This window comes from Periplaneta americana, chromosome 2 (assembly GCF_040183065.1).
Source record: "Periplaneta americana isolate PAMFEO1 chromosome 2, P.americana_PAMFEO1_priV1, whole genome shotgun sequence".
In the NCBI taxonomy this organism is placed as follows: Eukaryota; Metazoa; Arthropoda; class Insecta; order Blattodea; family Blattidae; genus Periplaneta; species Periplaneta americana.
The window spans coordinates 13,527,240-13,543,751 of NC_091118.1; the positions used below are offsets into that span (position 1 = coordinate 13,527,240).

General features: G+C 37.7%; 2 protein-coding genes across 2 annotated transcripts in view; both read left to right on the plus strand.

The window, feature by feature from the left end:
- Positions 1-16,512, plus strand: part of LOC138713674 (26S proteasome non-ATPase regulatory subunit 10-like) — a 340,028-nt gene that overhangs the window by 315,903 nt on the left and 7,613 nt on the right. The window lies entirely within an intron of this gene.
- LOC138713731 (ankyrin repeat domain-containing protein 39-like) lies at positions 4,108-13,687 on the plus strand. The gene is made up of 5 exons (XM_069846073.1): positions 4,108-4,413; positions 8,256-8,520; positions 8,824-8,886; positions 10,397-10,471; positions 12,800-13,687. Exons 2-5 carry the CDS (start codon positions 8,257-8,259, stop codon positions 13,316-13,318), a joined length of 921 nt encoding a protein of 306 aa, XP_069702174.1. The 5' UTR covers positions 4,108-4,413; position 8,256; the 3' UTR covers positions 13,319-13,687.

A 16,512-nucleotide genomic window follows, 5' to 3' on the forward strand; every position in this document is an offset into this window, starting at 1 on the left:
GGAAGGCGTCGTACACCATCAGCGCGTCCATCTTTGTTGATGTTCCGTATTGACCACCCTAAAGCACGGATAAGTTCATCTCTGGTATTGTACCGGGTCCCTCGCAGTGGTTCTTTCACTTTGGTGAAAAGATCGTAATCGCATGGATCATATCGGGTGAGTACGGTGGATGTTCCAGTACCGTAGTCCGCGTTTTCTGTCTGCCTTGGAAGTGTACAGCGTGGTGCAGTATTACCCCATCAATGTCATACGCCACAATGAACATCACCTTCACAACACTTTGTGTAGGGCGCACTTTCTTCGGACATCCATTTGATTGACGTTTCAAGTTTGGTTGGTTCGTATAGCGAGCCCAGGTTTCGTCCATAGCGACGATTCGTCCAAGAAAGTCGTCATCTTTCCTTTGGTACCGGTCCAACAAGGCCTGTGCGACTGAAGCGGTGCCATTGTTGAACCTCGGTAACCCAGAATGTCTTGCAGAATGTGGAGCACAGTTTTGTGACATACTCAGACCTCCGCTGCTAACTCACGCGCAGTCCATCGGCGATCAGCATCCAACAGGGAAGCAAGGAGTTGAACTGAATTGTCCTCCACGCGGGGTCGTCCTGTACGGAGGTTGTCCTGAACGGCATCCCTGCCTTCCCGGAACGCTTTAACCCATCGTGCCACTGTGCGATATGACAACGCTGCATCGGCATATGCTTCATGCAGTCCCTGAAAACATTCTTGTGCACTACGACCTCGTGTCACTTCAATTTTGATCCAGGAACGTTGCTCTAGTTTTGTAAACGTTGTCTTAGGGCGCTCGCACTATCCCTATGAAAGTCAACGTTCTACACACTGCAGTAGATTGACAGAGTACTGTCGCCGCTCGCTGCACTAACTCATCTAACAGTCCTTGTTCATATCCACACAGCAGGAAACTCTCGAACGCACCATCGTCTCGTGACAGCAGTGTTGCCATTACTTTTTATCCAACCTGTGTAGATTAATACAGAGGGCATCGAACATCCCTGACATAGGTATAGACCTATTTTGGACATTCAGTGATTCTTCATAGTCTACATATGCATATTTAACGTCAGGCATAAATGAGCCTGCCGACGTCAGTAGCCTGTGGTACGGACAAGAGTTTCTTCCGTGTGTGAGACAGGCAAAAGCTGAAAGAAGAATCGGAAAGGGTAAGGGATTCACTGTTGTCATATTTACAGTTACTGCTGAACACATTAAATTAGGCCACAGTTAAGGCTTTATTCCACAGAACTATTTCCTACTACCAGGTACTCAGAAAATGGATGACGAGGGAAATTGAAAAAGAGCTAAGACCAAATAATATAAATTATTTTCAACAATGAAAATACTAAAAACCAAATTCAGATCACGACTGACAGACAAATACCTTCGTGATCATCTACGACTGGCAGTAAGTGACATAATTCCTGATTTTGAAACTCTGTCGCAGACACATTCTGAAGACAATTAATTTTAGGTTGTGATATTGTGTCCTATGTTTTCTTATTCATTTCTTTCTTCGTTACACCTACTAAACATTAGTTTGTAGCCTTATACTGTAAAAAATTATACTTAAGTTCTTGACGTAAGGAAAATGAAAATCCGTTAATAAGTCAGACAGTTGCTTCACTTCCCCTTCGGGTGTCCGCCTCCCTCCATAGGTGCTATGCACGTTGCTGGTTACACAGTGGCTCGGCGCACGATCACATCGGCTGGTTTAGAGCAAGTTGATAATTTCAATAAGATAATATGTCTGCAAACACTATGAAGAGAATCCTATTTGTGATAGTCTGAGAAATGAATAATAATAATAATAATAATAATAATAATAATAATATTAATAATAATAATAATAATAATAATAATAATAATAATAATAAAGCAATATTTCTATACGGCCTAGGTATTTTTGTGAGGTCTATGTATTTAAGGAGACCAATGAAAAGATTTTTTTTTTAAAGGAGTAGACCTAAATGTCGTCATTCGTACACCTGCGATCTGGTATAAGCTCCTCTCTAGTTGAGATCTTCGGTAGGCCTTTGTATATATTTATTAACAAATGCATTTTCGGTGGAATATGAAAGAATGACCAACGAAACTGAATGAAACAACGAAAGTTTGAATGAAAGAAAAATGAATTTATACCTAATGAAAAAAACAAATGGATGAAGAAATGAATAACCAAACAAAAGATTAATGGAAAAATGATAGGTTTAATGATGAATGAACAAAACATTAATTATAAATAATTAAAAGGATAAACGAAGGAAGAGTTTATTCAAATGAACGACAGGATATGAATCATAAATAATAATTTATTGAATAAATAAAAGCGTGAATGGAAGAAATACTTGAAAAATTAACTAATGAACTAAAGAATGTAACTTACCCATGAACAAGTGGTTTTAGGCGTAATAGATCAACCATTGACCAGATATTTTGTATTCGACAGATAATGGAGAAAAAATGGGAGTACAGTGCATCAGTTATTCATAGATTTCAAAAAGGCATATGACTCGGTTAAGAGAGAAGTTTTATATGATATTATTATTGAATTTGGTGTTCCCAAGAAACTAGTTCGATTATTAAAATGTGTCTCAGTGAAACTTACAACAGAGTCCGTATAGGTCAGTTTCTGTCAGATGCGTTTCCAATTCACTGTGGGCTAAAGCAAGGAGATGCACTATCACCTTTACTTTTTAACTTTGCTCTAGAGTATGCCATTAGGAAAGTCCAGGATAACAGAGAGGGTTTGGAATTGAACGGGTTACATCAGCTTCTTGTCTATGCGGATGACGTGAATATGTTAGGAGAAAATCCACAAACGATTAGGGAAAACACGGGAATTTTACTGGAAGCAAGTAAAGAGATGGGTTGGAAGTAAATCCCGAAAAGACAAAGTATATGATTATGTCTCGTGACCAGAATATTGTACGAAATGGAAATATAAAAATTGGAGATTTATCCGTCGAAGGGGTGAAAAAATTGAAATATCTTGGAGCAACAGTAACAAATATAAGTGATACTCGGGAGGAAATTAAACACAGAATAAATATGGGAAATGCCTGTTATTATTCGGTTGAGAAACTTTTATCATCCAGTCTGCTGTCGAAAAATCTGAAAGTTAGAATTTATAAAACAGTTATATTACCGGTTCTTCTGTATGGTTGTGAAACTTGGACTCTCACTTTGAGAGAGGAACAGAGATTAAGGGTGTTTCAGAATAAGGTGCTAAGGAAAATATTTGGGGCTAAGAGGGATGAAGTTACAGGAGAATGGATAAAGTTACACAACACAGAACTGCACGCATTGTATTCTTCACCTGACATAATTAGGAACATTAAATCCAGACGTTTGAGATGGGCAGGGCATGTAGCACGTATGGGCGAATCCAGAAATGCATATAGAGTGTTAGTTGGGAGGGCGGAGGGAAAAAGACCTTTGGGGAGCCCGAGACGTAGATGGGAGGATAATATTAAAATGGATTTGAGGGAGATGGGATATGATGATAGAGACTGGATTAATCTTGTTCAGGATAGGGGCCAATGGCGGGCTTATGTGAGGGCGGCAATGAACCTCCTGGTTCCTTAAAAGCCAGTAAGTAGGTAACTTACCCATGTACATATTAATGAATGAATGTAGGAATGATTTAATGAAGAAAAACGTCTGCAGAAACGGAGGAAGAGGCATCAATGAAATAATGGATCAGTGAGTGATCGACTACAGTGTTATTTTGTTCAATGTTAATGTATAGCGCCTACAGTACAGTAGCCTGTATGAATGACATTATGCTACGCAAATATTTTTGGGCATCGGAAGGATTCCCAAATTGTAATACCGGATAGAAGCGAAGAAAACTGTGTTAATAGAAATGAGATTTTCTGCAGTAATTAAGAAAGACAGAACCTTTATCACACGGTCAGTGGATTGTTGTGGAACCTCTGGTCACGATTACAAGCTCTTGACTTGTGGTACCAGTCACGTGATTTATCTCTACTGATATCTTATTAATATTTATTTTAAAATAAAAGTCATTACGTTATCTTATCATTAGGCCTACATTGCAACTTTATTTATTCACAATCCTTTCTCCTATTGGCTGTCTTCAAGCACCGCTAGTATTATCTCCTCTTCCTTGCTTGTGTAAGCTGTCTGACAGCTTTATCTGGCTGTTTGTTAACCGGTAGATAAGGCACTATATAACTCCTCAGAAGCAGGGCTGCATCACTACTCATTCTCGTTTTCAACCAAGTGGTTTTTGGTTCGAACTTCTTCACTTTTCTCTCCGTGTACAAAGTCTGTGGACGATTGTGTTGGGAATTGACCAGAACTCCGTCACTGTTGGTAGCACCGTTCTTCGTTTCGCTCAGTGTTAACATAACTTCATTTTCAATTCACAAGGTAAGTTCTGGCTGTGTAAAAACAGCTTCTTCTTCTTCTTCTTAATCACATATTATAACGACATAGAAATTGATCATACAGATTGACAGGCTGGAATTCCTACTACTCCCATTCTGTGGTACCAGTGGTTATTTATAAATCCACCTTAGAATCAGTAGTGGCTTCATGTAATGTCACAAGGTCACGTGCCATTCCAATTGTAAGTGGAATTGTCTAGATTTATTTAGTTTAGCATTTGTGTTATTCTGTCCCTAATGTTATTGCTCTCCGATCAGGACTGGCACATGTAGCAATGTGGCAACAATGCCTGGTCATATTTACAATGCGGACTTCTCTTGTCAAGCTGTTTTTTTTTTTCAATGCAAACGCGTATCTGTGTTGGTGTGGGTAGTGGGGAGCAAGGAGAGATATTTCCTAGTCTTCGGTCAGCGAGATTTTGTGACTCAAAACATAAGAAACCAAAGCTCCAGATGTAACACCATTTTCCACGCATTGACGCCACTGTATTACACTGCACCAAATGAATTGCTTCGAGTACTGTTACCCCACTATGCAACCCCACGATGGACTGCACAATTTCACAGCGGAGGTATTTCAACATTTGTAAGCGAATTAGTCAATTCACCCCTGGTCATAAACAGGGGCATTATTTCAATTTTTGGTTAGAGGGGGCAAGATTTTTAAGTAAGATCTTATTAATTCGTTCCACATTTTTCCTATGTCATAAATTATTTCCCATAACGTAAACTGGGGTAAACTTGATCGCTGGGGTAAAATTAACCATTAAAAATATAACGATTTAAGGCACATCGGATGCATTGAACATATTTTAAAATTATTTTTTTTTCTTATGGATTTTTTTATTATTTTGTTACAACGCGATAACACGCTAGAAATTCCACTTCACACATCGTCTCTGTATTCCTCATCTTTCACTGTTGCTACCTCTCGTCACTGGAACTCTCTGCCGCCTGAAGTCAAGGGCTGCCGAACATTGAAATCCTTTAAATCCAAGTTAGAAAATTATCTTATGACGAGTTGCCAAACTAACTTACTATTATGACAAGTGTTGTATTGCATGTTTCCACGTATTCACATTTTTTTCTTATGTTCTAGTGATATTCAACTTATTTTATATGTTTGTTTTCATGTTTTCCGATAATGGTATATCTCTAATGTGATAAGTTGAGCTATATATAATCATAATTTTCCTTATTGTGTGTACTTAAAAATATGTATTCACTGTATGCTTTGTACTGCACTATTTTATTACTACTATTAGTATTATTACTATTATTATTATTATTGTTATTATTATTATTACTATTCTTATTTTTTATCATTATTATTATTATTATTATTATTATTATTATTATTATTATTATTATTATTATTATTATTATTATTATTTTGTTACACAGGCCTATAGCGCTGATATCATAGTTTATTTATATATTTTTTATTTTATGGTAAATTTTGCCCCACTGTACAGTATGTTTCATGCATCCACGTGGACTACATATCTAGTTAACTCTTTACTCAACTTTTACGACGCGTAATTTACACGCACTTCCTGTTAATATGACGTAGGTGCGAACAAATGAACAGACAATATTATTGATAACAAATGTTGTTTTCAATTTAAAAAATTGTACTTTTATTTGCAATAGATAGTCACTGGAGCAGTAAAATCAACACCAATCACAGCCATGCAAATTAGTAAAGAAATGATCCTACTTTATATGAAATTAATTAGATGATAATTACTGGACAAGCTACGACCAACACAGAGGAAATTTAATAACACAGCCTGGATTAATCAAGAAGTAAATTTATACAAAATGATTATAATACTCCACCAATTCCTGAAATTGCTTGACACCATGATCCCCATTTGAATACATTTATATACAATATAATCTTCAACTTCTGGAAAATAGTATAAGAAAAGAGAACAGAAATACGGAAATAAAGAAATTACTAGTGTTAGAAAGTATGGATTCTTTAACTAAAAAATTCCAGTAGTTACACATTTACACAGTTGGATTTCTCCAACAAAATAAAAATATTCCTGTAGCAGGTAGGCCTCTATTGTGATCATCTTTCCTTTACCTCTCACTATGAGAAAATTATACACACTACCATGTGATTTAGAATCTATTAATACTCGTGTACAAAAATAAAATTAATTTACAGAAATTCTTTTAAGGAAATAGCCATATTGGAAGTAAGTAAGTAAGTATGTAAGTAAGTAAGTATATATTATCAATGTCTGCAACTTCTAAGATAAAACGTGCAGGGCTTGATAATTATATTATTGTTCTAGCACTGCTGATATTCCATAATGTGTAAAGGGACAACTGTAGGTTCCCTTGGTCAGGATCTTGTAAAGATGTTGCAACTCACTTACTTACTTACTTAGTTAGTTAGTTAGTTAGTTAGTTAGTTAGTTAGTTAGTTAGTTAGTTAGTTAGTTAGTTAGTTAGTTAGTTAGTTAGTTAGTTAGTTAGTTAGTTAGTTAGTTAGTTACTGGCTTTTAAGGAACCAGGAGGTTCATTGCCGCCCTCACATAAGCCCGCCATCGGTCCCTATCCTGAGCAAGATTAATCCATTCTCTATCATCATATCCCACCTCCCTCAAATCCACTTTAATATTATCATCCCATCTACGTCTCTGCCTCCCCAAAGATCTTTTTCCCTCCAGTCTCCCAACTAACACTGTATATGCATTTCTGGAGTCACCCATACGTGCTACATGCCCTGCCTATCTCAAACGTCTGGATTTAATGTTTCTAATTATGTCAGGTGAAGAATACAATGCGTGCAGTTCTGTGTTGTGTAACTTTCTCCATTCTCCTGTAACTTCATCCCTCTTAGCCCCAAATATTTTCCTTAGGACCTTATTCTCAAACACCCTTAATCTTTGTTCCTCTCTCAAAGTGAGAGTCCAAGTTTCACAACGATACAGAACAACCGGTAATATAACTATTTTATAAATTCTGACTTTCAGATTTTTCGATAGCAGACTGGATGATAAAAGTTTCTCAACCGAATAATAACACGCATTTCCCATATTTATTCTGTGTTTAATTTCCTCCCAAGTATCATTTATATGTTGCTGCCAGAAATTTTAACTTCTCCACCTCTTCAAAAGATAAATTTCCAATATTTGTATTTCCATTTCGTACAATATTCTCGTCACGAGACATAATCATATAGGCCTACTTTGTCTTTTCGGGATTTACTCCCAAACCTATCTCTTTACTTGCTTCCAGTAAAATTCACGTGTTTTCCCTAATCGTTTGTGGATTTTCTCCTAACATATTCACGTCATCCGCATAGACAAGCAGCTGATGTAACCCGTTCAATTCCAAACCCTCTCTGTTATCCTGGACTTTCCTAATGGCATACTCTAGAGCAAAGTTAAAAAGTAAAGGTGATAGTGCATCTCCTTGCTTTAGCCCACAGTGGATTGGAAACGCATGTTGCAACTCACTACATGTCAAATATTGTACTCAATTGCAAACAAAAGAAAATCAGTAATAAATGTTAAAGTAACCTAGATACGATTTATCTGAACATGGGACCGTGGCTAATCTGTCCCCAGCTCTATGATATTCTGACATTAGGTAGGAGAGTGAAGCTGTATTATTGTCGTCCAACATTTTGAGAAGGAATTTTTACATACTCGGTAACATATTTTACCAAAGCGAAGTACTTGATAGATGGAAGTGACCTTGAAAACTACAATCCCACTTATTCCTTACAGTTCCTGCAAGGTAGATGAAGTACTAGTGACTTCTGAATAGTATTTCACTGTTGTTCTTCTTTCTGGTGTGTAGGATGGCAAAGCCCAACCCAATCCCCGACTTGAAGCAGCGAGTGAAGACTCTGGAGGGACAGTTTCGACTGCTGCTTCCTCTCATAGAGGAAGTCAGGGCCCTGAAGAAGAGGTTGGACTCGCGGTCCCTGCATGGCCTGGAGGCAAGGAACGCAGAGGGAAAAGTAGGGAGCAGCAACAACATTGAGGAGAGATTGAAGCTGAAAGACAGGGAATTGAGACAGGCAAAAGCTGAAATGAAAAAGCTGAAAGAAGAATCGGAAAGAGTAAGAGATTCACTGTTGCCATATTTACAGTTACTACAGAACACATTAAATTAACTCACAGTTAAGGCTTTATTCTACAGAACTATTTCCTCCTAACAGGTATTCAGAAAATGGATGACGAGAGAAATTGAAAAAGAGTTAAGACCAATTTGAAGCCATGTACAAAATTTGAAGATAGAATTAGAAATGTCGTGTTGTTTAGTGCAATACATTCAGTAGTTGGTTGTGAGTTATTCTGTTTCTCATCGTACTGTCACCTTACTGACTGGGCTACGTCTGAACCTGATTCCTTTGTGGTTACAGGAGAAAGCAGAACTGAGGCAGAAATATGAAGGAGAGCAACAGTTGCGGCTGCAGCAGGAAGAAGTAAGTGATGAACTGTTACCATGGTTACAGATACAGTGATTGGGCAGTTGAGGGTACATTAAAGGTTGGAACAGTAAGCACGAAAAACTTTAAAATAGGCAGACATGCAGACGGCAAGGTGTGTTCAAATAGGCACTTAATTGAATGATAAATATGGGTCCTCCATTACATAACCGTAGTCTACTTGCAAGTCCACACCTGTGGAGTAACGGTCAGCGCGTCTGGGCGCGAAACCAGGTGGCCCGGGTTCGAATCCCGGTCGGGGCAAGTTACCTGGTTGAGGTTTTTTCCGGGGTTTTCCCTCAACCCAATACGAGCAAATGCTGGGTAACTTTCGGTGCTGGACCCCGGACTCATTTCACCGGCATTATCACCTTCATTTCATTCAGACGCTAAATAACCTAGATGTTGATACAGCGTCGTAAAATAACCCAATAATAATAATAATAATAATAATAATAATAATAATAATAATAATAATAATAATAATAATGTACTGGCAATGTGTGAAAGATGAAAATGGCGATTTGTCGTGTAAATAGCAGAGGGATGGATTATAAAATAAAACAAACATGTCTTATTAACACACATTCATGTTGCATTTGAGGAAAACTTAGTGAAAAAATTGACGATGATTTTTAAATGCAACCAAACCCAAACTTTTAATTTTCCATTTAATACAATAGAATTGAATAAATTTCTTTTTGTGAAATGATGTCAACCAGAAATCAAGTTTCCTTGCAAACCTGCTGGTTCTAGCTTTAGCTGTTATTATGTTTACATCCTGGTCTTGCAAACTACAATGCAAAGTGTTTGAATATTGGAAAATATATGAGTAAGGAAGGCAGTCTAAGAAGCAAAATAGAATAAATTGGAAAGTAGGTTTGCATATTCCGATTTCTCATCTTGCAGGTACGGTGCATTAGAAGTTGGCTGCTATGGACTGGTTTTCAGTAAAGTTATACATATATATATATATATATATATATATTTTGATTGTATACCGATTTGTATTTTTTGAGGGAGGTAGTGGGGTAGGAGGGTAGCAAAGAAAGGTCTCTCCAAAAAATGGGCAGCACCTTTATAAAGTTTGACGCACAATGGTCTAGATGAACAACGGCCCATTTATTTTAGGGCTTATGAAAGTCTGATTTATGTTCTGGTAGTTAGGTGATCCACGGCCCATTTCTGTTAAGGCTTACATTGAAAATACAAATTACGGTTTGTTCTGTGGTGCATTTGTTAAAAATTTATCACGAAAATGAAGTTCATCTTCTTCCAGATGTTCAATTTATTTGAGGGCTCATAATATTTCTTTAACTCTTTTGGGATAACCATAGGTTTTATTAGAAAGCCACTATCCAAACATTATACGTTGGTAGCTGTTGTCTCATTTCCTGATGCTGTATACCGGCCATCAGCTTGATTCCTTCATGAAACCTGTTGCTTTAAGTCAGACTATCACCTAACTAGCTGAGCTTTCTCTAATCCAGAATTGTTTATATTACAGAGTTACCAGGATCAGCTGGGGAGCCTGAGACAACAAGTGGAGGCTGAGATAGAGATGATGCGCCAGCTGGAAGAAGTAAGTGTGAGCTGTTACCATGGTTACAATTAAGTTATGAGAAATTATTGATATAAACTCTAACAACAGAGATTACGACCAGCTGCAGTTGGACAGCAAACTTAATTTCAGTTTTCAGATTAGAACTGCCACCATTATTACTGCCGCAGCTGTTATTACTACTAATACACTGCTATTACTGTAGCTATTGCTACTTTCACTAGTACTGCCATTACTGCAGTCATGGCTAGTGTCACTACTAGTGATATTACTGTAGTTATGACTACTATCATTACTACTAACATTACTGTAGTTATGGCTACTATCATTATTACTGATATTACTGTAGTTATTTCTACTGTCACTACTACTGACATTACTGTAGTTATGGCTACTGTCACTATTACTGACATTATTATAGTTATGTGATGCCAATAAACTTAGCATCAACTCTAGTAAGACTGTAGATATTAAATTTTCTTTTAACAGAAATATTACTGACTTGTCTTCCTCAGTTAAATTCCTAGGCATTCACCTCGAAGCCGGTCTGGGCTGGAGTACACACACAGACTATATTGTTAATAAAATTAATAAAGGAATTTTCATGTTACGAATCCTCAGACAAACATTATGTTATAATTCTTTACTTACTGTTTATTATGCCCATATTTACAGTCACTTAAGCTACGGAACGCTTTTGTGGGGTAACCATACTTCGGTTTCTAAGTTGTTTATCCTTCAAAAGAGAGCAGTGAGGATTATTTGTGGTGTCTCTTCTAGAACTCATTGTAAACCACTTTTTGTACGACTAGGAATACTTACGTTGCCGTCAATGTTTATTCTCGATTGCCTTCTGTATGTTAAGCGTAATGTGCATAATCTTCCTACTTGTTCATCCATTCATAATTCTTCTACCCGTTCCAGACTTGACATATATTTCACCAAGTACAAATATACTACTACAAGCAATAGTTTTATTTCCATATATTATATACTTTATAATTCTTTACCATTGCACATAAGAAACACGTCATATTTTACTTTCAGAAGGAAGGTGAGAAGGACATTGTTGGCAAATCCAATCTACAGTGTCAATGATTTTAGCAATATTACTTTTTAGATACTCATTTGTTTTAACCTTATGTAATTGACAAATCTGTACAAATCTGTACATTTTAACCTGATTTTATACTATTTTCTTTTAAAACTTTTAACCTGTTTTTGTGAATGTCTGGTGATTGTATATTTATTTTTTTATTCTTACATTTTATTCATATTGTAGTAGGCATGTATTATATGTATCTATTCTGACGTCTATGGCTGTAAATCGCTGGATGACATTAAATTCATCTATCTATCTATCTATCTATCTATCTATCTATCTATCTATCTATCTATCTATCTATCTATCTATCTATCTATCTATCTATCTATCTATCTATCTGTCTGTCTGTCTGTCTGTCTGTCTGTCTGTCTGTCTGTCTGTCTGTCTGTCTGTCTGTCTGTCTGTCTGTCTGTCTGTCTGTCTGTCTGTCTGTCTGTCTGTCTGTCTGTCTGTCTGTCTGTCTGTCTGTCTGTCTGTCTGTCTGTCTGTCTGTCTGTCTGTCTGTCTGTCTGTCTGTCTGTCTGTCTGTCTGTCTGTCTGTCTGTCTGTCTGTCTGTCTGTCTGTCTGTCTGTCTGTCTGTCTGTCTGTCTGTCTGTCTGTCTGTCTGTCTGTCTGTCTGTCTGTCTGTCTGTCTGTCTGTCTGTCTGTCTGTCTGTCTGTCTGTCTGTCTGTCTGTCTGTCTGTCTGTCTGTCTGTCTGTCTGTCTGTCTGTCTGTCTGTCTGTCTGTCTGTCTGTCTGTCTGTCTGTCTGTCTGTCTGTCTGTCTGTCTGTCTGTCTGTCTGTCTGTCTGTCTGTCTGTCTGTCTGTCTGTCTGTCTGTCTGTCTGTCTGTCTGTCTGTCTGTCTGTCTGTCTGTCTGTCTGTCTGTCTGTCTATCTATCTATCTATCTATCTATCTATCTATCTATCTATCTATCTATCTATCTGTCTGTCTGTCTGTCTGTCTGTCTGTCTGTCTGTCTGTCTGTCTGTCTGTCTGTCTGTCTGTCTGTCTGTCTGTCTGTCTGTCTGTCTGTCTGTCTGTCTGTCTGTCTGTCTGTCTGTCTGTCTGTCTGTCTGTCTGTCTGTCTATGGCTACTATCACTATTTCTGACATTACTGTAGTTATGGCTACTATCACTATTACTGACATTACTGTAGTTATGGCTACTGTCACTACTATTGCCATCAGCTTCTTTGAGCCTAGTGAACTGTCACCTAGCTGGCTGAGCTTCCTCTGACCAGATTGTTTTGTCTGCTGCAGAAGCTCAGAGCTGCGGCTCAGCTCAGGCCCAACCTGGAAGACAGGCTAGGCAGGAATGAGCTACACCGGGCAGCATACCAGGGGGACACACACAGGGTGCAGCTGCTCCTGGATGCAGGCAGCCAGGTGAACGCCGAGGATCATGATGGCTGCACGCCCTTGTGGCTGGCTGCACGTGAAGGCCACCAGGATGCGTGCAGGGCGCTGCTGGCTGCCGGGGCGCGGCTGGATGTGAATGGAGGACCATCTGGCCGCACTGCTCTGCATGTGGCTGCATACCGTGGGCACCGTGCAGTGTGTGAGCTGCTGCTGGCAGCTGGGGCGCGGCCCAACGAGCCTGATGATCTAAACCAGTGGACTGCACTGCACTGTGCAGCATTTAACGGCCACGCCCCAGTGGTGCAGCTGCTGTTGCAGCATGCCGCTGAGCGGGGGGCGAGGGATAAGCAGGGACGGACAGCCCTGGACCTGGCACGTCTGAACAGGCGCACAGAAGTGGCGGACATGCTGCAGGGCTGAGCAGGCGCAGTGCTGCCAACACGACAGCAATACCATTATACCACAGTAACCAGCGGGAATGTGTTGTGTTGGCATCACTGCTCTGCGTGTAATGCTGTTACTTCATTGCTCTAGGTTATCGTTACTCTCGTGTTGTGTGGCTTTGTTGTTGGAGCTTGACACGCCACTGATACTTTCTCATTATTATTATTATTATTATTATTATTATTATTATTATTATTATTATTATTATTATTATTATTATCATCATCACCATCATCACCACTGTTGGATTATCTTTGTAATTAGGTTGTTCAAGTTACTGTACAAAATATTCAAATAAAAATATGGGAAAATTATTTATGTTGGTATCACTGTCCGTGTAATATATACAGGATTGGTGTTATTGTGTGATTGTAATACGCCACTGATCCTTCAGCATCTCAACTAGACTATTTCAAGCACAGTAAGTATAATGTTTAGGTGAGGGGTTTGGACTTTTTTCATTGCTGGTTGTCACAATCAAAAAATTAAGACACAACGTTTCGAAGGGTGGTTCTCCCTTCGTCTTCAGGTGGAAGGAAGGAGAGAAGAGAAAAGAGAAATAGGTTTTTTTTTTTCTCATCTCTCCTTCCTTCCACCTGAAGACGAAGGGAGAACCACCCTTCGAAACGTTGTGTCTTAATTTTTTGATTGTGACAACCAGCAGTGGAAAAAGTCCAAACCCCTCACCTAAACATTAACAATCCACCATTGCTTTCCAACTCCTCGTTTAGATCAGCACAGTAAGTATGTCGCCTCGCCCTGTCTGATAACCCTGATACGCCACTGACTGCCGCTAGTGTTTCCGCTACTCATATGCACATCAATTCTACGGCCATTTTTTTGCCCTATATTTATTCTACTCATATTGCAAAAGTGGTAAGTTTCAAGATAAGGATTCGTTCCTTACGATATGCGATGAAACAATCTTAGTCTACTAATCTAGACTTATCCTTGTACACCCCTGCCTACGGGATCTGACATTTACAATATAGAGGCCATCAGGCACACCTGAGATATTTTTTTTTACATTCAGTGTTTCTTCATAGTCTACATGCATAATTAACTTCAAGCAGAAAATTGACCCAGATTTAACTTATTCTTATAGGCCTATTAAGGGGAGAGGATGGTATTTTTTTTACAACTTTTTTCCTATTTGATGTAAAATATTAATTTTTTGTATACATACAGCTATGAGCTCTCTACATGTAGAGAGCTCATAGCTGTAGCAATTCAACCAAAAATAAATATTTTGAAAAAAAAAATGATTTGGGGGCCCAGATTTGAAAAAAATAATACCCAATGCAGGATTTTACTAAAACCGATATATCAAACCATTTTTAAAGGTAGATTAATTCAGTTTCTGCAATGTACTTGCAAAAGCATGCTCTACAAACTGTCTGTAACAGAATTTTGATATTTGTCCCTATGTTTGTAAAATAAACAATTAAAATTTAATACCGGTAACACTTTTGTGATTGCCTTTCTTGCAAACAAACGGACGTAGTTTTAAAATGAAATCAAGTAACAAAATTCTCTTACAGAGAAAAGTTTCCTAATAGTCTAAAGAATGTGTTTTCTGAATTTCATACATGTATCTTTAATAGTTCAGAAGGTATGTCTATTTTTGTCTGGCAATGTAGCAAAAAAATGAAGTTACCGTAAACCGATAAAAGGAGGTGAGTGATTTAAAAATCCATAAGCAAGAGTTTAAAAATGGCGTCGTAACATCCGATAAGGGCACAAATACACACGAAATGTTATGCAATGCATTCCACTCATGTCAAAGGGTATTTTAAAGATTTTTTTTTTCGAAAATTCTATTTACCGGAAACAACAATAAAAGGGGACGAGTGATTTAAAAATCCATAACGCAGGAAGTTTAAAAATGGCGTCTCAACATCTAATAAGAGCACAAATACACAGGAAATGTTATGCAATGCATTCCACTCATTTTAAAGATTTTTTTTTCGAAAATTCTATTTACCGGAAACAACAATAAAAGGGAGCGAATGATTTAAAAATCCATAACGCAAGAAGTTTAAAAATGGCGTCTCAACACCTGATAAGGGCACAAATACCCACAAAATATTATGCTATGCATTCCACACATATCAAAGAGTGTTTAATTTTTTTTTTAAATTCAATTTACCGGAAGCAACAATAAAAGGGAGCGAGTGATTTAAAAATCCATAACGCAAGAAGTTTAAAAATGGCGTATCAACACCTGATAAGGGCACAAATACACACGAAATGTTATGCAATGCATTCCACTCATGTCAAAGGGTATTTTAAAGATTTTTTTTTTTGGAAAATTCTATTTACCGGAAACATCAATAAAAGGGAGCGAGCGATTTAAAAATCCATAACGCAAGAAGTTTAAAAATGGCGTCTCAACACCTGATAAGGGCACAAATATACACGAAATGTTATGCAATGCATTCCACACATATCAAAGAGTATTTAATTTTTTTTTACTTCAATTTACCGGAAACAACAATGAAAGAGAGCGAATGATTTAAAAATCCATAACGCAAGAAGTTTAAAAATGGCGTCTCAACACCTGATAAGGACACAAATACACACGAAATGTTATGCAATGCATTCCACACTTATCAAAGAGTGTTTAATTTTTTTTTAATTCAATTTACCGGAAACAACAATAAAAGGGAGGGAGTGATTTAAAAATCCATATTGCAAGAAGTTTAAAAATGGCGTCTCAACACCTGATAAGGGCACAAATACCCACAAAGTATTATGCTATATATTCCACACATATCAAAGAGTGTTTAAATTTTTTTTAATTCAATTTACCGGAAACAACAATAAAAGGGAGCGAGTGATTTAAAAATCCATAAGCAAGATGTTTAAAAATGGCGTCTCAACACCTGATAAGGGCACAAATACACACAAAATATTATGCTATGCATTCCACACATATCACAGCATATGTTTATTTTTAAATTAATTACTCAGTGCTTACTTAAGGGAAAAAATTCCTCTATTCAAAACCCAACTATCTTTCTTTTTAAAATGAGGAGAAACGAGTAAAGTATTGACACACATCTCTGCTGGGTATGTTAGCTGGTCACTATAGGACTGCCATTTTCAGGCAATGCAGTCTATATTACATTCCCATGTTCGTTATGGACAGCAGCGAAGGACTGAGTGGT